The sequence below is a fragment of the Lemur catta genome, chromosome 17 (assembly GCF_020740605.2).
Source record: "Lemur catta isolate mLemCat1 chromosome 17, mLemCat1.pri, whole genome shotgun sequence".
Classification (NCBI taxonomy): domain Eukaryota; kingdom Metazoa; phylum Chordata; class Mammalia; order Primates; family Lemuridae; genus Lemur; species Lemur catta.
The window spans coordinates 15,482,652-15,502,675 of record NC_059144.1 but is presented as its reverse complement, the minus strand read 5'-3'; the positions used below and the strand labels follow the sequence as shown (position 1 = coordinate 15,502,675).

Sequence of the window (20,024 nt, the reverse complement as noted above, 5' to 3'; positions counted from 1 at the left end):
GCGTTGTTAATGGGCCAGGGGCCATCTGATGCCACCTTCCTCGGCCGCCCTGGCCAGCTCCCCACGGGCCCCCACCCACAGGTTCTCTGAAGACAGGCTCATCTCCTCTCTGCCTCTGCCCAGGTCGGTTAATATTCAATAGAAGTTACATTAGGTCCCCGACCCTGCTAATACTGAGCAAACATTTGGAAAACATCATTCCGTGACTGAGCTCGCGCCGGGCACTGATAACGCCCGCCTAACCTTGAGGAGCTCTAGCCGCAGCTGCTGACAGCAGCCCTTTCATTCCGCCCGCCGGCCACTCGGCGCCCTGGTGGGTGCGGGCGCTGGCAGGGCGGCGTGGGAGGGGCGCGGGCGGGCGGGGCGGGCAGCGCCGGGCAGGGCAGCGGGGCTCTGAGCCGGCCCGTGCAGGTGCTGGGGATCTGAGGGAAGATCGCTTACCCTGGGGTCTCCGTTAGACCCCACGGATCCCCCGGGCTCGGTGTAGACTGACTTTTATTCTCAGATTTCAACAATGTGTGAAAATCAAGAGAGAGCAGAGTAGCTGGGATGTCGTGTTCCACGGAGAAATAGGGAGGTTGTCAGAATGAGGGCCAGGCTCATCCATCGCTTCTTTCACTCACTCAGTAAATACTTACTGAGCACCTACTGGGTGCCAGGTTCTCTCCTGGTTGCCATGGCTACAGCAGTGAATAAGAGGGATAGCCTTCTGGCTTTCTGGAGCTTTCCTTCTTGGAAGGCAAACAGTAGAGAAATTAACAAACCATTCTGCAATAGGTGACTTGAAGACCAATAAGGCAGGGTGGGAGCAGAGCATGGGGGACGAACCACGTCAGATGGGGCGGCCGGAGCAGGCATCTGAGGGGGCGGCGCTTGTATGGAGACGCGAGTGAAGGGAAGAAACAACCGAGCCAGGGAAGAGAATTCCAGGCAGCAGGAACAGCAGCAGCAAAGGCCCAGAGGACGGGTGTGCTGATGTACCTGAGGAGGGAGGCAGGTTTGGCAGGGACAGAGAGGATGGGACGGGCCATCCCGCCATGAGGACTTGAGAGGTGGGAGCCACTGGTTTTGAGCAGCCGGGGACATGACCTGGGTGTGTTTGAATGGGTCCCTCTGTCTTCTGAGAGGAGCGCAGACGGGAGGGGCCAGGCCGCAGGCGGAGCCCGGTGAGGAGGGCCGTGCTAACTGGGGAGACAGTGGGGCCCTGGCTGGGACAGGAGGGCGAGGGAAGCAGAGGACGCCGCCCAGGCTCTGGCCTGAGAGCCTGGAAGAACCGACCTGCTAGTTCCTGAGATGGGTGAGAGTGCAGGGAGCAGGCGGGGAGGGAAAAGCTTAAGGATGGGGAAACTGAGGCCCAGAGACAGGATGCCATTCTCAGCAGCACACAGAGAGAGGGTGGCAGATTCTGGCCAGGAGGCCAGGTCTCCTGTAGCCTCGTCCTCTCTCCCTCCCGTGTCAGGAGAGCTCAGTCCTTGGGAGGTCAGGACAGTGGAAGGACTGTCTTGTATCTTAGGCTGGGACTGACCTGGATGGGGGTGGGCGGTTGGCGCTGGGGTGTGGGGCCCTTGTGGGCCAAGGCCCCGGGTCCCCGCGTGCCCAGGGGAGAGCCCAGCGGCGGGGCAGGAGGGAGACAGAGCCTGGGTGACTCTCAGAAGGTCAGTCTGGAGCACATGCAGCTCCTGCCGATGCACGAGACTGTCGGGGCAGGTGGGGGCCTCAGATCCCATCTCAGGAACCCCTCCCTGGGCTATTTCTGTGTCACCCAGACCAATTTGTTTTGTTTGCTTTACCCTCTTCAGTGTGGAAAGGGACTGTTTCCTAGAACAGAGCTTGAAAATCTAGTCAGATCCCCTCCTCTGAGCCCAAGACTTCTCATGAGCCCTCTGCCAAGCCATCGCTGTCTTGCACGCCCCTGGTGATGGGTGGATCACTCCTGCAGCCTCCCCGTTGTGCAGGCGGCAGTTCTGATGTTTGGAAAGTTCTCCCACAAGCTAAGTTAGACCCCATGTCCCCTCAGTCCCACATGCTGATATGGGCTCTGTCCCCTGGGCGCCCTCCATCCGCCACCCCCAACTGTGTCTCTGTCTGGGTTGAACTTGAACTCTCTCCTCCTGCTCCTCGCCCACTCATTGGTCATGGGCACCCCCGGCCCCCTCGCCCCATCCTTGTCCTCCCTCCTCACGTCTCTCTGCCTCCTCGCAGCTGTCCAGAATGAGCGGGACCGGATCAGCACGCGGAGGTCAAGCTACGAGGACAGCAGCCTGCCCTCCATCAGCGCGCTCCTGCAGGCGGAGGCCCTGTCCCAGCAGGTACCAGGGTGCCCCGCCCACTCACCTGGGGATCCCCCACACTGCAGAAGAGTGTGGGGGGCCCCACCCCCTCCACCTCTGTCCTCCCCAGCCAGGCCTGGAGCAGCTGATACCACAGAAGGGACACTGAGCCCAGTGTCACATAGCCAGTTTAATAACAGAGACAGAACTGGAACCCAGGTCCGGTCCTCTGGTGCCCTTTCTAGTTCATCCTGCTGCCTGCATCCCACAGGCCAAGCAGAGTCTTTGCTCTCACCGAGGGCCTGAGATCAGCTCAGCCCCCAGAGAACAGAGCAGTGGGCCGGTGGACAGACAGAGGTAGCAAACAGGCCCAGCCAGCCCCTTGCTGTGTGACCTTGGGCAAGTCACAGCCCCTCTCTGAGCCGTGCTTGCACCATCTATCAAAGGAGAAGGAGGATTTCTACTCTGCTTCTCCTCTGAGCCTGAGAGATTCCTTGGGGCTCCAGAGAGCTGGTGGAGGAGGAGGCTGGAGGCCAGCAGCTGCTGAAGGCCCAGAGGGAGCCCCCCCACTTCGTCCATCCACCCATTTCCCAAGCTTCCTTCAGAGCTGGAAGGTTCCCACAGCCCAGCTCCCTCCCTCACCCCTTTCCCCACAGGGAAACTATCCAGGAAGGGGGCTCTGTCCCGGCCATCCCAGCATTTTCCTTACCTCCTGCAGATCACCTCCCCCGTCTCTGGGCTCAATGGCGACATCCGGGCGAAGAAGATCGCCAGCATCGCGGACGTGTGTGAGTCCATGAAGGAGCAGCTGCTGGTGCTCGTGGAGTGGGCCAAGTACATCCCGGCTTTCTGTGAGCTGCCCCTGGACGACCAGGTGAGGGCGGACGTGGAGTGGGCAGCGGTGGACACTGGGCAGCCAGGGGCCTGCTAGTCCACCTGGGATTTAGCCTTGGACTAGTCTGATTTTATTTAACAAAACACATAGAGCTCACATGTGCCTGGAACTGTTTAAATCACTTTACAAATATTAACTCATTTAATCCCTCCAACAACCCTCCGAGGTAGATGTTATTATTATTCCCGTCTCATAGGTGAAGAAACTGGGGCACAGAGACGTTAGGTAACTTGCTCAAGGTCACACAGCTAGTATCCAGTACAGCTGGGATTACAGCCAGGCAGGGAAGCTCCAAAGTCCAGGCCCTGCACCACTGCACATTCTGGGGGGATGTTGACAGGGACTCAGGGCCAGGGATCAGGAGATTTTGGCTTAAGCTGTGGCTCTGAGACTGGTTCTCTGGGTGATCCTGGAACAAATGACTTCCTCTCTCTGAGCCTCGGTCTTCTTATCTGTAAAGTGGGAATTATAATATTCTCCGCAGAGCATTGTTGGGAGGATTGAGGACATTACTGTCTGAACAGTGCAAATTCATATAGTGGAGACCAGAGCTGACCTCCCTGGACGTTAGTTTCTTCCTTCTAACCCACCTGGATGGCCTCACTCAGCATTTTGTTTTCCAAAGGACATTCTTTGGAATACTGAAAATATCCCAGGAGAAAAGACAGGGCTGGTGGGAGGGTGGCATGTGTCTGTGGACAGATGAGTTTCTGAGATACCACATATGACAGCTCCTGCCCAGGGCACCCCCACAGACACTTTCCCTGTCTAGGAAAGGGGGCCTGCACTGGGTCGCCTTCCCAGCTTTGGAGGAAGCTCCTGGTGCATTTGCTTACCTGTTCTGCACCTTTGCACAAGACACGACACTGCCACGCATGCCGCTGTGTGGGAGCTTCCTAGAAGCCGTGTGGTCCACGCAGCTGTCTAGCTTTGTGGCTGTCCGGGCTTCCCAAACTGCTCTGGGCCCCAGACTCTCCTGGAACATCTGTTACTGTTACACAGGGGGACGCTCTGTGGAAACACCGGTTTGGCTGGTCCTCAGCCTCTCACAGGGGCTGGACCGGAGACCCTCCCCCGCGGTTCCTCCCTCTGTCAGGGCAGTTGACAGGGCAGGGATCCTGGCCAGTCTGCCCCTTCCTTCTCCCTGCTCCTCGCGCTCTGGCCATGGTCCCCTCTGCTGGAGACTCTGCATTAATGTTTAATCCCGCCTGTTCCTTCCCAGGGGCTTAGCAGGGCAACAAGATACCCCTAAGCTGAGCAATTGTTAACCTCAATTTCCCACCCAAACCTTTCTGGCTGGGGCTCAGAGCATTCTCAGAGAGCAGTGATGGGTGGCCAGTAACACGGGACAATCATTAATCCCCCCACCTGCCTGCCCACCCCCAGAACAGCCACCATGTCGGGGGTTGAAGCTGGGACCAGGAGGGTACGCAGCTCCCCATTCATGGTGTATGAGGAGCCCATCTTGCCCTGCACGGGTGGCATGCCTGGGACAGCTGGGGGCATTGTCCTCCAAGAACACTCCAGTTCTGTCCACACTGCCCCAGGAACCAGCTTATTTGTCCTGCACATCAACCCATTGAGACCTAGAAGTCCAGGACGATCGGATAAGGGGATGGAGGCCTAGAGAGAGGAAGCCTTTTGTCGACAGCCACAGCGCTGGGACCCGAATCCAGTTTGAGAGCCACTGGGGTGGCTGACGAAAACCCCGCACGGTGCCTGGTGCACAGGAGGCGCTCGGCAGTGAGCATCCCTCGCCTCCTTCACACTGGTCTTGCAAAGTGGCTTCTCAAGTCCAAGGTTTCCCGTTTTCCTCTTTCTCTGTCTTCCTCACAAGGTTCTAACCCTGGGGGGATAGAAAGGGTAGGGACAGGTGGCTGCCCAGGGGGCTAGATCTAGAGAGCAAGTCAAGATGTTTACTCATTCATTCATTTATTCCCCTGCCTTCATTCACTCATTCAAATATTCATGGAAGGCTTACTCTGTGCCAGGTATCGCCATGACTTACAACAGTTTCGCCTCCTTAGAGAGGCCTTCTCTGCCCTCCCCATCTAGCGTAGCCATTCCTGCCCCACTGCTCTGTTCCTCACACCCCTCATCTTCCTTTCTTCCCCCCTTCTTCCACCTGCAGGCCTGCCTCACCCCCTCGTCCATCTCCTTTCCTTCCCCTCCTTCCTTCCTTCCTTCCTTCCTTCCTCCCTCCCTCCCTCCCTCCCTCCCTTCCTTCCTTTCTTCCTTCCTTCCTTCCTTCCTTCCTCCTAGGTAGAGGGTGCTACCACCCTCTGTCCTATTATTTGTTCCTACTCTATTATCTGTTCCACCCCCTCCCCCATACGATGTTAGTTCTACGAGATCGGAGACCTTGTCTCTCTTTCTTTAACATTGTGTTCCATTGTCTGGCACTTAGTAGGCATTTGAGATTTGATAACTGGAAGAATGAACAATCGAATGAATGAATGAACAAGAGCATTTTAACCTTCTGGTCTGGCTTGCTATAGAATCTCTAAACTCCCTAACCCAATGTTAAGGCTAAGCTCCCTGAGGCCACCAGCCTGCTACTATTTTTTGCCAACCCATCTCTTGGTCCTCACATAAGCACTGAAGCAGATGGTTCTGAAAGGGCAGGCGATGTCTCCCTGTGAGCCAGCTGGGCCTAGCGCGGACTCCAGTCTCCAAAGGCTGCCGTGTCCTCCCTGCGGAGAAGGGGCCTGTGCAGCAGGTGCTCTCCGAGGACCAAGGCTCACACCTCTGCTTTGGGAAGGACCAGCCCTGAGAACCAACGTCCACATCCAAGTTCTTGTAATGCTCCCTTGGAATCCTAGAGTCTTGCAATATCAAATGGGCAAATGCCCAGGAGATCTTCCAGACCAGGGATTTCCCAAATAGAATTGCACTTCAGAAGCAACTGAGGAGCCTGTTAAATGCAGATCCCTGGGCCAACCCATGCATACAGAATCAGAATCTCTGGTTGTAGGGCCTAAGAATCTGTGTTTTTAATTGCAATAATATTGCGTAATTCTCTGTAGCTGGTCCATGGGTAGGAACTTGGGACTCACAGTTTTAAAACTTTTGGGGGTCATAGTCCCATCTGAGAATCTCAAAAAAACGCACACAAATTGTTGCTTATGGTTTCACAGGCACAGAGGGGGTCTGGGGGGAGCAGCTGCTTGCCCAAGGACACAGCAGTTCAAGGCCAGAGTCCGCACAAGGTCTCCCAGCTCTGAGTGTGTGTTCTTTCCCCTTCCACGTTTCTGCCAAATCCTTTCCAGGTCCCTAGTTTTATCAGTTATGGGAGGAAGGCTGCAGTTTTATGATTGTTATTTTATAGTTCAGGCAGGCAGAGGCAGAGGGGAACAATAGCTGACATTCCCACGGTCATTGAGTTGGCTGGGAGCAGTCTTCCCAAGGGTGCAGATGCCAGACGCTGTCCCTTCTGTCTTCAAGGTGGCCCTGCTCAGAGCACATGCCGGCGAGCACCTGCTACTCGGAGCCACCAAGCGATCCATGGTGTTCAAGGATGTGCTGCTCCTAGGTGAGGAGGCCACCCGCCCCAGCCAGGGCTCTGCGGAGGGCATGCCCAACGTGGCACGCACTCAGCAAAGGAGATTTGCATGGGGGCATCCAGGGGTGAGGGAGACAGGCCAAGAACGGCCCCGTCTTCAGGCTTGCGAATGGAGGACTCCAGGACTCGGTTCTCAGCTGGATACCCCGCTCAGATGCAAGGAAATGTGGATGCAAGGAATATAGTTCCCCAGCATTAAAGTTAGAGCCCAATCAGGGTTATCGCTGGAATTACCCGTGCATTCTGATATTCTTTCTGGAGTAGGAGCAAGAGGTGACCAGGAATGGCACAAAGCCCCAGCCCATGTCACCTGTGCTTTCATGACATATTTATTATTTTAAATGCTCATATAGCACACACTGTATGCCAGAGACTATGCTAACTGCATTTCAGACATTACCTCTTTTAATACAACAACCCTCTAAAGGAAGCTCTATTATTTATCCCCATTTTATAGATGAGAAAACTGAGACCCAGAGAGGTTAAGTAACTTATCCAAATATAACCAGCTATAAGTGATGGAGCCTTTCAACCGGGGCAGTCCAGCTCCAGAACCTGGTCCCTTAACTCTGATGCTTTCGTGCCTCCCAAGTGGCCTTTGAATGTCATCAATCGTGTGAGTCGTGTTGGTAAAAGGAGCTCGGGGGTCCTAGAAAACCAAGTTCCAAACTCAGCCTGATGACGTCGGGACTTGAGGCAACTCACCCTCTTAATCTGGGCCTCAGCTTCCTTGTCTGTAAAATGGGTGTGACAATCCCTCCAGCTCCTCCTCCCACGGGCACCAGCTGCGTCACCAACTGAAGAGCCGAAACTAGAGAAGTGTCAACTCAGCAAGGGAGATCAGGCTGAGCTGACAAAGTGACTGCCGCATCTCTCCCTCCCAACCCCATGCAGGCAATGACTACATCGTCCCTCGGCACTGCCCAGAACTGGCGGAGATGAACCGGGTGTCCATGCGCATCCTGGACGAGCTAGTGCTGCCCTTCCAGGAGCTGCAGATTGATGACAACGAGTACGCTTGCCTCAAAGCCATCATCTTCTTTGACCCAGGTACAGGCCACACCTCCTGACCCACCTGTGACTGTGCAGACCCTCGGTCAGGCTTCTCCTACTGGGTCACGGACGCTGAGTTCACAGCCTCATCTCATTGTTAACGACAGCCAGGAGGGTCATTTTTGCATCAGCCGCATTTAACAGAGGAGGCAAATCGAAGCTCAGAGAGGTGATTTGACTCGACAGGGCACACTGACTCCAAAGCCTGGGCATTTTCTTTTTCTTTTTTCTTTCTTTCTTTTTTTTTTTTTTTTTTGAGACAGAGTTTCACTCTGTTGCCCGGGCTAGAGTGAGTGCCGTGGCGTCAGCCTAGCTCACAGCAACCTCAAACTCCTGGGCTTAAGCAATCCTACTGCCTCAGCCTCCCGAGTAGCTGGGACTACAGGCATGCGCCACCATGCCCGGCTAATTTTTTCTGTATATACATGTTTTTAGCTGTCTGTATAATTTCTTTCTATTTTTAGTAGAGACGGGGTCTCACTCTTGCTCAGGCTGGTCTCGAACTTCTGAGCTCAAACAATCCGCCCACCCCGGCCTCCCAGAGTGCTAGGATTACAGGCATGAGCCATCATGCCCAGCCGTCTTTTTCTTTTTTTAAATTTCAGAATATTATGGGGGTACAAACATTTCGGTTACATATATTGCTTGTGCATCGCCCAAGCCAGCCTGGGTATTTTCTTTCTCTTCTTTCCTCCCTCCTTTCTTCATTCTCATTTCCTATCCTCCTTCTTTTCTTTCATTTTTGCTTCTTTCTTTTTTTTTTTTTTTGCACTTAGCCTTGACTTCTCAATCTTTGCATTTTTTCCTCAAAAAATTTTATCAAAATAACATCTACACATACTTAAAATGCAAACAGTTCTCCCCACCCTACCCTACTGTTCCTGGCTGAAGGCTGTTCACCGAAAGCCCTTCTGATTCTTTTAACTGTGTTTTCTGGCAGTTACTTCCACAGTTCTCAGTAAAATCCCAAGCCTTCTATCTCTTGATTTGCCCATTTTAGATCGTGTCTTTCCTCCTAGATGGCTGAGGGTTTTGCTCAACTCCATCACCATTCCCACATTTTCTTCCCGTCCTCCCAATATATTTTCACTGTTATTTTTGTGTCTGCATTGACTACCTTGCAACTTTGGGTTGTGTGCTTTTATGCCTTTATTTCTTGTGCTATCAACTGTAGACAGCGTCTCCCAACCCTTCACTCGGCCGGGTGGGGAGGAAGCACCTACACTTCCCTTCAGCTCCTGCCTCTCCTCTCTGCCCTCCTCGGACTGACTTTTGCACTTGCTTCTTTACCGAATGTCTCTGTGGTTGGCTTTGTGCACAGTCTGCGTTCATTTCACATCAGGGTGCCCCAGCCCTGGAGGCTTGTCTGCTTCCTCCCTTACATGTTAGAGAGGACCTACTGTGTGCACTGTCCTTAGGGCTAGGGCCCTGTCTGCACAGAGATCATCTCTAGCAATTCGGTAATGAAGAGGAAGAGGCCCGCCATTGATTGAATGCTCACCAAACACCCTTTTAAACACTTTATGTGGCTTATCTTATTACATGTACCTATGAAGTAGGGATTATTATTATCTCCACTTTGCAGATAAGGAAACTGAGGCATGGGGAGATTGATTAACTTGCTCAAGGTCACGCAACTGGGAAATGGCAGAGCTCCGATTTGAACTTCAGACTACTTATCAGTCGCTATCTATCTATCTCTCAAGTCCATGCTTTTACCTACCACATGCTAGTCCCCATTCCCGAAGGGTGAGATTTCTAGTTCTGGTTTCCTCCGGAGCCTGGCCCAGGCTGTATCCCCCGCAGTGCTCCACCTGGGCCTGGACAGGTTGAATTGCTCCGTAAAATGTGCAGGATTACTGGTGCTGAGTCAGAGGCAGCAACCCCCAGCAACCTGAAGGGCCAGGGTACCAGTCCAGGGCCTGGCATGTAGGTGACCCTTGCCCTGGATCACCCAGCCAGTGCCTGATAAATGGTTGAATGAAATAATGCACAGACATGGTTCAGTGCAGAGAGAGCTCACTGGAATTGTGGGTGAATTCTCTTTCAGCCATTTTCCTTGTTCCTATAAGAGGAAATAAATGCATTATCTCCATGAAGGTTGAGATTAAGGTACGGGATGAGCTCCTGAGTTCCTTTCCAGATTGAGGATCTAGAATTTATGCACTGGTTTTCTCATTTATTCTTCCAGCCATCTACTCCTCCCCTTATCCCATTATCTATTCAATAAATATCAACTATACGCGGTACTAGGTGGTGGATTTAAAATGGCAAATGAGACATCTGGCTGCCCACATGCAGCTCACAGCCTAACTGAAGGACAGTTACATCCTGTCTGGTCAGTAGTGATGGAGGAGCCACAGAAATCTGGGGACATAAGGGATGCTTATGAGGCAGACTTAGAAGGGTAGATGAAGAAGGCTTCCTGGAGGAGGTGAAACCTCACCTGCATCCCCAAGATGAAGGGAGGCAGGAGCCAGGGAAAGGGAGACTATTCTAGCATAGCAGAAGCAGCGTGTCCTGAGGTCTGGACAGCAGGACCTCAGCTGTGGGCCAGAACCCCGAGTTCATATCATGGCTCTGCCAGCAACTGGCTATGTGGCCCATGGCAGGTCCTTTCCTTGCTCTGTGCCTCAGTTTCCCCATGTGTAAGATGAGGAGGTTGACAGGTGCCTGCTGGGCATGGTCCTGAAGTCCTGCCCTCCCTCCCCTGTTCCTCACTCCCCCAGTTTAGTATCTTATGAAATGTGGCAGAAATCTTTTTCTCCCTGAATCTTGGAAGCCACAGTGGGAGGGTACCCTGGATGCTGAGGACCCTCAATCCTTGTCCCAGCACTGCTGAAGACTCCCTGTGTGAGCTTGGGTAGCTGGGCCACACGAGTCAGGGGGCATCTGGGTCCTGGCTCCGCAGACACTCCAGCTGGGCCCTACTGCCCTCCCTTGCCCACCCCCTTCCACTGCAGATGCCAAGGGGCTGAGCGACCCGGGCAAGATCAAGCGGCTGCGTTCCCAGGTGCAGGTGAGCTTGGAGGACTACATCAACGACCGCCAGTACGACTCGCGCGGCCGCTTCGGCGAGCTGCTGCTGCTGCTGCCCACCCTGCAGAGCATCACCTGGCAGATGATCGAGCAGATCCAGTTCATCAAGCTCTTCGGCATGGCCAAGATTGACAACCTGCTGCAGGAGATGCTGCTGGGAGGTCCGTACCAGGTCCAAGAGGGGTGGGGGAGGGGCTGGGGAGACCCACCAGGAGACAGGCCTCCCACAGACCTGAGCTAACCTCTCAGCTCCATCGCTTCCCCACTGTGTGACTTTGGGAAGGTTGCTTAACCTGCCTGTGCCTCAGTTTCCCCATGATAAAATGAGAACAGGGACAATGGCCCATTTGTTCAGGCACTGAGAACCTAGCATGCAGGAGCCAATGTTCTCAGTGGTGGAAATTCAGCAAAGAACAAGGTCTTTGCCCAGCTGGAGGTTGCATGTGGGTGGGGGGGTGTGTATGTGCATATATAAAAGCTGGGGGGAACAGACAATAGCCAGGTATATCATAAAGAAGGTGACAGCGGCTTTTGAAATAAACAGGAAATAAACAGCTTAACTGATGAGACGGCCTCTTTAGATAGGTGGGAGAACTCTCCGAAGTGGCGACTTTTGTGCTAAGGCCTGATGGGCAAAAGGAAATGGAGGATTTAAGAGCCAAAAGAACATTCCAAGCAGAAGTAACGAGTTCAAGGCCCTGAGGCGGGAGGGGTTTGTGAGTTTGAGAAAGAAGGGCAAGGTTGTGAGACGGGAAAGATGTAGGAGGTGATGACGGACACTGGGCAGAAACCAGATCAGAACCACAGGGCTTTGGAAGCCAAGGTCAGAAATTTGAATTTTAGTTTCATTGCAACTATTGTAAAGAGGGTGAAAAATCAGGCTAATGTGTTAAACAAACCACTCCAGTTGTTGGGTAGAGAATGAAGTTCAGGGGCAAAGTGGAGCCCCCTGAGGCTGTGGCTGCTGCAGCCGCATGAAGAACACCAGAGGCTCAGACTGGAAATGCAGACGCAGAGAGGAGCTTCCTCCGTTTGGGGGAAGAACCCACAGGATTTGCTGACGGGCCAGATGTGGAGAGTGAGGGGAAGGGGAGGAGTCAAGGACAAAGTCTACATTTTTGCTCTGAGTAGCAGAAATGATGGAATAATTACTGCGATGGGGAAGACTGAGAAGTGGGGATGGGGGTGGTGGCGAGGGTGACCCGAGAGAACCGTCTTGCTTCTGTGAAGCAAGAGATGATTATTAGATACCCAAGTCGAGTTATCAAGGAGGCAGGTGAAGGTACGAGTCTTGCTGAGACACCAGATGAAAGGCAGCTCCATGGCCATGACTTCCAGCCTTGACAAGTCAGGAGAAGAGGAGGGTGCCGTGGAGGCAGTGGAGGAAGATTAGCTGGGGAAGTTCTAGAATTCGAGAGAATTGCGAGTTTTAAGGAGGATGGAGCATTTCATGGTGTGAAACTCTGCAGAGAGAGAGAAAGGGGGGAAGGGGAGGTGAAGGGGGGACGGGAAGAGACAGGGAGGTGCCCATCGCACCAGCGACTTGGGGGCCTTGGCTGTTGCGTGGGGAGCAGCGTCAGAGCTGGGAGGGTGGGAACCAGGTTGGAGTGTCCCAGAGCGAGTGGCGGTGGCGTAGACCAGCCTTTGAGCACGTGTGGCTGGGAAGAGAAGCCACGAGGAGGATGGCAAGGGAGTGACTAGAACGACGGCATGTGGAATCTTGTCTGCACGCAGAGAGCAGTGAAGATGGGGTGATAGGTAGTGGAAAGTGGGGGTCAGGAGCTGACAGCCTCAGCAGGGTTGAAGAATTTTTGCAGCAATGGTACTAGATTAAGGAATCTGGAAGAACAGGCGGCAAAACCAAAGCGAGGATGCTTGAACTCGAGATGTTGGAGGTGATGCGGTCACCGGTGATGGCACGGCCGAGGGCAAAGGTTCTCGCCCTCGACACTAGTGATATTTGGGACTGGATAATTCCTCGTTGTGGGGGGCTGCCCTGTGCATTGCTTGTCTGCATCCCTGGCCTCTAACCATGAGACACCAGTGGCACTTCTCCAGCAGTGACAAACAAAAATGTCAAATGTCTCCTGATGGGCCAAAGTCATCCCCAGTTGTGAAGTGCTTTCACGTGGTAGCTCGTTTCGTTCTCACTTTGACTCTGCGAATATGGGCTAATTATGAACCAGGTGTCACTGAGATCAGGGTCAGGGGCTTGTGGTCTGTTGCCAGGTAAACTTGGGTAAGATACTCTGTGGGCCCTGCTATCGCATCTGTAGAATGGGATAATAATGGTATCCACCCTAGAGGATGGTTGTGAGTATTAAATTATGTAAAATATGCAAAGCACTATAAAACAGTGCCTGGCACATGATAGGTGCTCAATAGTTATTAGTTATCCTTGAAATATGTACTTTAGAGGCCTCTTGCAAGGCTGGAAATCCCATCATTGTCATATTACTGACTGTGGCCTCTTACTAAACCATAACCCACATGGTATTATCACTCCCTGACATGGTGTTTGAAGCAGTTACTATGTTCCAGACACTTTGCTAGGCCCTCAAAGAAAGAGGAAAAATACATGTGTAATTGTCATGCTCATAGACAGAAGAAGGGATTGTTCCCAAAAGTTGTGTTGCAGATAAATTACCCTGGGAATTCCCAGGAAGGAGAGGCAGGAGGGCGGGGAGACTCAGGAGAGGCTTCCAAGAGGAGGAAATATCTGATCTGGGATTTGGACTTTACGGGCATAGGGGCTGGAGAGAGCATCTCTGATGGAAGTGGCAATGACATAGGAAAACGCAGGGGACACATAGATGCTCTGAGTAGGTCAGGTTGGCTTAAGCAGAGATGGAGGATGAGGCTGAAAGGTGAGTTGGACCAAATGGTCGGAGGACTTTCATGGCAAGGAGCTGAGAGCCACTGATTAAACCTAGCGTATTACTATACAACCAGTGCACAACTCATTATAATATTTCAATGATCTCAGAGCTTCCTTATACGCTCCTTGTTTCTTTCAATGCACTTTTGTCCTCTTGGTTTGTTGGGTCATCTCAATACCCTCGTTAAGCCTGTAGAAAGGGACGGTCAGCCCTAGTTTACTGGCTCAGGAACAAGCACCTGACAGGCACGGTCAGTGCGGGATGGACGGGTGGTTGGCCACACCAGAGGACGATGGTGCCTGAGGCCTGTGGTCCTCATCCCAGACTGTCCCTCCCAACTGATCCCCTCTCTACCTTCAGGGTCCTCCAGTGATGCACCCCATGCCCACCACCCCCTGCACCCTCACCTGATGCAGGAACACATGGGCACCAACGTCATTGTTGCCAACACGATGCCCGCTCACCTCAGCAACGGACAGATGTGTGAGTGGCCCCGACCCAGGGGGCAGGCAGGTGGGCACCCTGGGCTCTACCTGGCAAGGGGTGAGGATGGGAGCCTAGGAGAGGAGGAGGGAGCAGGTTGAGTCTAGAAGGCAGACCCAGGATATAACAGTTCTCTGTGCTCCAGGGCAGGGAATGAGGGGTGAGGCTGTCCATTCAGTGAGGTGACTGACAGCCTCTGCTAAATGAAGCTGTCCTTGGGGCGAGGCAGTACCCTGGATGAGGCTCCCCGCTGGGTGAAGATGGTCACTGGGTGAGAATTCCTTTAGGTGACATTGTCCAGTAGAAGTCTTCACTGAAGAAAGGCTGCCCAGCTGGGTAAGGCCACTCATTAGACCATTAGGTGAGACTGTCCATTGGGTCAGGATGTCACTGGGCCAGACCATCCTCTGAAGTGAAATCTCCAAAGTGTGAGTGTCATCGGGCAAAGCTCTTCAAAGAATAAGATTATCGATGGGATGAGGTGGTCCCCTGAGATGAGATGGCATGTCATTGAGATTGTTCTTTGGGAAAGTTATCCATTTTTTAAATTCTATTTTAGAATGTCACACAGAGGAGGAAAGTTGTCCATTGAATGAAGTTGGCCAACTGGGTCAAAGTTACTCTCCAAACCTGTGATGGGGGGGGAGCAATTAGTTTCTGTTACTCATCTCCTAAAGAAATGGGTATTTTTTGAGCCATTTAGCCCTAGGTCTCATCAACTGCTGCTCTTCCCAAGAAAGAGTCACCTATCCCATTGCTGTTGGCTCAGTCGGACCTAGGCCCTGGTTTGGGAGAAACAGCTCAAGATTCCATATCAAATGGTGGGGGAGATGGGTGGTAAGATCTTCCAGACCTCTTTTGCGCCATAAGAGACCTTAGGGATTATCTGGTTTAATGCCCCCCTTTTACAGCCGAGGAAACTAAGTCTGGGGGTGGGGTGGGGAGGGAAGAACTTTCCAAGGGCTCCTCACTTATTTCTTCCCCCAAGGGCTGAATTCTGAGCAGCCCCTCTCTGTCTTTGTCCTTCCAGCCACCCCTGAGACTCCACAGCCCTCACCGCCAGGTGGCTCGGGGTCCGAGCCCTACAAGCTCCTGCCAGGAGCCATCGCCACAATCGTCAAGCCCCCGTCCGCCATCCCCCAGCCGACCATCACCAAGCAGGAAGTCATCTAGCAAGCCGCTGGGGGTCGGGGGCTCTGCTGGCTCCCCCCAGCCCCCTCAGAGCCTGCCTGGTGATCACTTGGTCCCAGCAAAGGAAGGCGTGACACCAGGGCCAGCCCCAGAGTGGTAATGGGAAGGGTGAAGGGCCCGAGCACATGGCTGATGGCCACAGTCTGTTGCCACCCTTGATGCCCTGCCCTGGGAGACACGGCTTTGACTTGGGGAGACCCCAGCTGGAAAGTCCTCTGCTGCCTTGGACAACTTTTCTTGTGTTGAAGCCACTGCCTTCAGCTTCATCCATATCTACCCCCCACTTTACCTGGGAAAGACGGCTGTCTGGAGATGATTCGGGGCCCTGCTTAAACCCCACTCCCGTCACCCCAAACTGGTGCTGCTTCCCTCCCAGTCCCGGTCCTGGTGTCCAGGCACAGAGCACCTCACTCCTCCCTCTTCTGCTGCCCCCAGCTCCAACACCCCTCTCCCTCCACCCACCTCCTTGGCCAGCCTGTCTTCTCCAAAGCCACCTCTCTAGAGGCTCGGGGAGACTTAGAAACGATCCGTCAGTCATTCCTGGAACATCTCGTAATCCCAGACTGGGGCTAAGCAGAGTGCAGGAGACTCCATTCCTCCCCCTCCAGCCCCACCGCACTTCCCTGCTTCAGGGACCTGGGTGGGTCTTCGGAGGGATGATGGCTTTAGGCTTTCAAGACGAGAGAGCGAGCCAAGGTTGACAACTGCAATAGGAACTTGGAGGGAGGGCTGGAGTGGTCAGAGAAAGCATCTGGGAAGAGGCAGACCATGCACCAGGCCTTTGAGGAAGAGTGGGATTCTGGCTGGTAGAGCGGGTGAAATAGGACATTCCGAAGAACAGCCTGGACAAAGGCCTGGAGGTAGGAAGAATGGCGTGGGAGAGAGGCGGCACAGAGACAGGGCCTGCTGGGCCTGGAATGCCAGTCTCAGGCCCTGAGCAGCTGGGGAGACATGCGCAGTGAGCCAGCTTTCATAGATGAATACAGCCGTCCTACCAAGGTGGGGTGGCAGGGAGGGAGCAGGGAGGTCAAATGGGGTTGATGATGTAATGCGGGTGAGAGTGACATGGCTTGGGGATGAATGAACCTTCAGACCAAAGTGACATCAGGGAGGAATTGTCCCCCAGGGCCTGCCTCAAGCTCTTCCTAACTCCCAGGCACTGTCTTAAGGCATTTGCCATGCATGGTCTCATGTAATCCTCCCCAGTACCTGGAGCTTGTTACAGACGGTGAAGTTGGGCTCTAAGAGGTGACGAGATTTTTTTTCTGAAACTCATGCAGCTGGTAAGTGGCCAAGTCAAGACTTGAACCCAGGTCTCCTGAGACTAGGAGCTCTTAACCACAGTAGCTGAACGTCTTCTCCAAAAGAGCCCCTCTGTCCCTCACTGTGATCGAGTTCAGGGACTTCCTGGCCCTTTCACCAGCCTCAGAAACCAAAGGCTCCTTCTTCCCAGGAGCCCGGCCAACTCCCGGGACTAAGATTGGCCTGAGGTGGCACCAGAATCCACTTAGGGTCCAGAATCCTGTTTGTTGGTAAATATTAAGGAGAATTTCTGACTCTTGACCCCTTTTCTCTGTTCACTTCCCAAGTCTGGGGGAGGGGCAGCAGGGGCTGGTTCCTGGGACACAGAACTATCTGGTGGGCAGCCTGGGGGGGGGTGTGGGGGACAGTTTGAGTGGGGGCAGGGAGGGCTAAGAAGACCTGGTGTGAGGCCTGCTCTGGGGACCGACACTCAGGTGCATTCTGGACACATTAAACCCCAACATAGAGCAGCCAGTGCTTCACCCATTGCAGAATCTTGGAGGCTTTGGGGACAGTCTGGAAAATGCCACTGGCCAGTGGGAACAAAAGGGATGTGTCCTGGGGCTGGAGGTGTGATTAGGTAGGAGAGTGAACTGTTAGACTGACCACGTACCCTGCACCCAAGGCTGACCCTTCTGAGTGGAGGGGGCAGTACCCCAGGGCCCAGAAGTCCCCCAGTGGTGATTGTTCCTTTCTGCGAAAGAGACACAGGCAAGTATTGAGACAGTGCGTCAGGGAGAGATCTGTACGTCCCCCGCGCTGTCAGGATTGGCCTTCCCCAGTCCACCAAGCCAGGTCCCCAATCCCAGGAGACACTGCTCCCTGCACAGAGCTCCCAGGCCTCCCTCGGCCACCTCACTCCAGTGCCGCAGAAGCCCCACCGGGCAGGGAAGCCGGAATCATTCTGGACACTGTGGTCATTCCCACTCTGTTCCTCCAGCAGTGTGGCTCAGGCCTCTGTCATGGGAGCAAAGTTGAGATACGAATGCCCCATGGAGTGGAGGGGGTGACGGTGGCCTTTAATGGTAGCAATCTTCTGTAGCAGGGGGTTGGTGCTTTGCCCCCGAGCCACCTTTTCTAGAGGAGAAATTCATTCCACTTTAATAACTTTATTGCAATTCAGGAAACATGAAACAAAGAAAAGTTTACTTTTCTGATTCTAAGCTTGAGGACACAACATTGGAAAATCATCTTTTTTTTTTTTTTTTCCTATTTGAGTCGTGGTCCTGAAACATAAAATCTGTCAGATCAAAAGTGGCTGTTGGGGGCAAGTGTGGGCGCTGTAATTCCTCCACCAATGCACCCCCTTCTTCAGGCAGCTCTCAGGAGCTTCTAGAATCCACGTGGCTCTCCTGAGAGTGGGTGGAGGAGAAGAGAGAGTTGGAAATGGATGCTCTTCTGTTTCTTGTGATGACCAAGCCAATGGCGTCTGCCAAATGTTCTTGTGATCTGCCCCGATTCAGAGGAATTGTGAAATTCACATCAAGCAATTTGGGAAGTGGGCTGGGTCCCATCAGACCCACCCACATCTGCCCGTGGGTGTGAGTGTCATTAGGTCCTGTGCTGACCCCTGAGCACCCGTCACTGCCGCCCGATGGGACAAAGAAGCAAAAAAACATTTCTTACTCTTGTGTGTTTTAACAAAAGTTTATAAAGCAAAATAAATAGCACATATGTTTTCTAAGTCCTTGGATGGGCGTCTTTTCTTTCTTTCAGGTGTTAGAAGTAACAGTGAGGGTAATCTCATAGTTCTTGATACTGTACAAAATGCTTTGATATCCATGATTATTTTCTTCATCTTCCCATCCAGAGGTGAGCAGGTTAGACGTTATGATTACCTCCCACTTTATAGATGGGGAGACTGAGGCTAAGGGGAGGTGATTTTCTTTGAGAAGCTGAGGCGGACATCCAACCCTGGCGTCTTGACTCCAGGCACTCAGTATGCGGGGAGAGCGAAAGTTGAGCCTCCCTCCTGAAGAGGGGAGGGATGAGGGAGAAGGTGATAGAAAAGTCTGGAAAAATGGCAAGAAGATCCAACAGTCTGTCGTCTACCATCAGGGTTGACGACGGAACCCTTTTCTGGGTCACCTCAACCTACCAGCATAGGAGATGAGTAGCCATGGGGACGTTTCGTAAAAGCTAGTGTTGTTTTTTTGAAAAAGCAGAAAAGCAAGGGAGGCACTTGAGGCTCCAGGCAGGTGTGGAGCTACTTTGGTCCTCTCCCCTGCTGGACTAGGTAGGTGGCCTTGGGTCTTGGCCACCACCGCCTCGTATTCACTCGGGGATGTGCTTGTAGCCAGCTTGTGAGAGTCCACTGTCAGTGTCTCTTAACTCCATGTTTGCCGATGTGACCTTACTAGCTTGAGATGGGCCACGGTGGGAGCGCTGACACCACGAGGACCAGCCAGTGATACGAATCAGGACTTTCTCTCCCGGAGAAGCGGTGGTTAAACATTCACCAGCACACCACGGCAGCCAGCGATGGCTGCACCGCGGCCGGCCTGGGTACGCTGGTACTCAGAGATGAGGGTAGAGCAGGGTGACCCTTTCAGGTCCTCCCAAAGAGGAGAGGACAACAGTTCTGGCCTGGGAATCACACATATTGGAGATCAGTGCAACCTCGGGCAGGTCACTCCACCTCTCTGAGCCTCATCTGTAAAGTGGGAATGATATTTCCCTCAGGGTACACTGCCAGGATTAAGCAGAATGACATAACAGTAACTGTCAGAGCCACCGTTATACGAGGCAGACAGTGAACTCTTCCTGCAGCCTCTCTCTAGTGAGAGGCGAACCACTAAGTTCTCCAGCCTCAAGAGCACCCATTAGCTTCCTGCCTGGTCCCTGGGGCCCCTCCCGCCCTCCCCGTCCCGTCCCTCCGCTCATCAGCACCAGGAAATGTTTCCGATAACATCGCAACGGAGGCCTTGTCCATGCCACTGCCCGCATGGACACGGGCAGGTGGGGGTCAGGGGAGGCTATTTCAGTCCTAAATTGCGCTTAATAAATCCATATCAAAACCATAAACCCCGGGCTACCATAAATTCCTCCGGCCCCGGCTCCTCCACCTCATCAGCCCTTTGCCCCAGTTAATCTCAAACCTCAGCACAGCCGGCCAGAGCGTCGGGCTCGGTTTCCATTTCAGTTGCCAAAAAAGATCAGCTCGGGTGACAAGCAGCAAAACCCCCATTTTAGAGATGATGAGACTGAGGTTCAGAAGGTGAGGGAACTTGTTCAAGGCCACACAGCTAAGGAGCTGTTGAGCTGTCGAGCCCACGCCACTTCTACCAACCCTTGTGGCCTGATCAAGAATTGGGACTTCTGAGAAGTCTCCTCTTTTCACCTCCTCTACA

The 20,024-nt window shown here is 53.3% G+C and overlaps 1 protein-coding gene across 3 annotated transcripts in view; it reads left to right on the top strand.

Annotated features, from left to right (window-relative positions):
- The window catches only part of HNF4A (hepatocyte nuclear factor 4 alpha), a 56,621-nt gene extending 39,693 nt beyond the window's left edge, over positions 1-16,928 (top strand). For 2 of the 3 annotated variants that reach the window (XM_045529176.1, XM_045529174.1), the window contains exons 4-10: positions 2,203-2,309; positions 2,989-3,144; positions 6,610-6,697; positions 7,622-7,777; positions 10,744-10,980; positions 14,059-14,211; positions 15,212-16,928. In XM_045529176.1, coding sequence (XP_045385132.1) covers positions 2,203-2,309; positions 2,989-3,144; positions 6,610-6,697; positions 7,622-7,777; positions 10,744-10,980; positions 14,059-14,211; positions 15,212-15,354 — 1,040 coding nt within the window. In that variant the 3' untranslated portion in view covers positions 15,355-16,928. The remainder of the gene's footprint in view (positions 1-2,202; positions 2,310-2,988; positions 3,145-6,609; positions 6,698-7,621; positions 7,778-10,743; positions 10,981-14,058; positions 14,212-15,211) is intronic. The other variant, XM_045529175.1, reaches the window with a different exon arrangement.
- Positions 16,929-20,024: the final 3,096 nt, after the last annotated feature.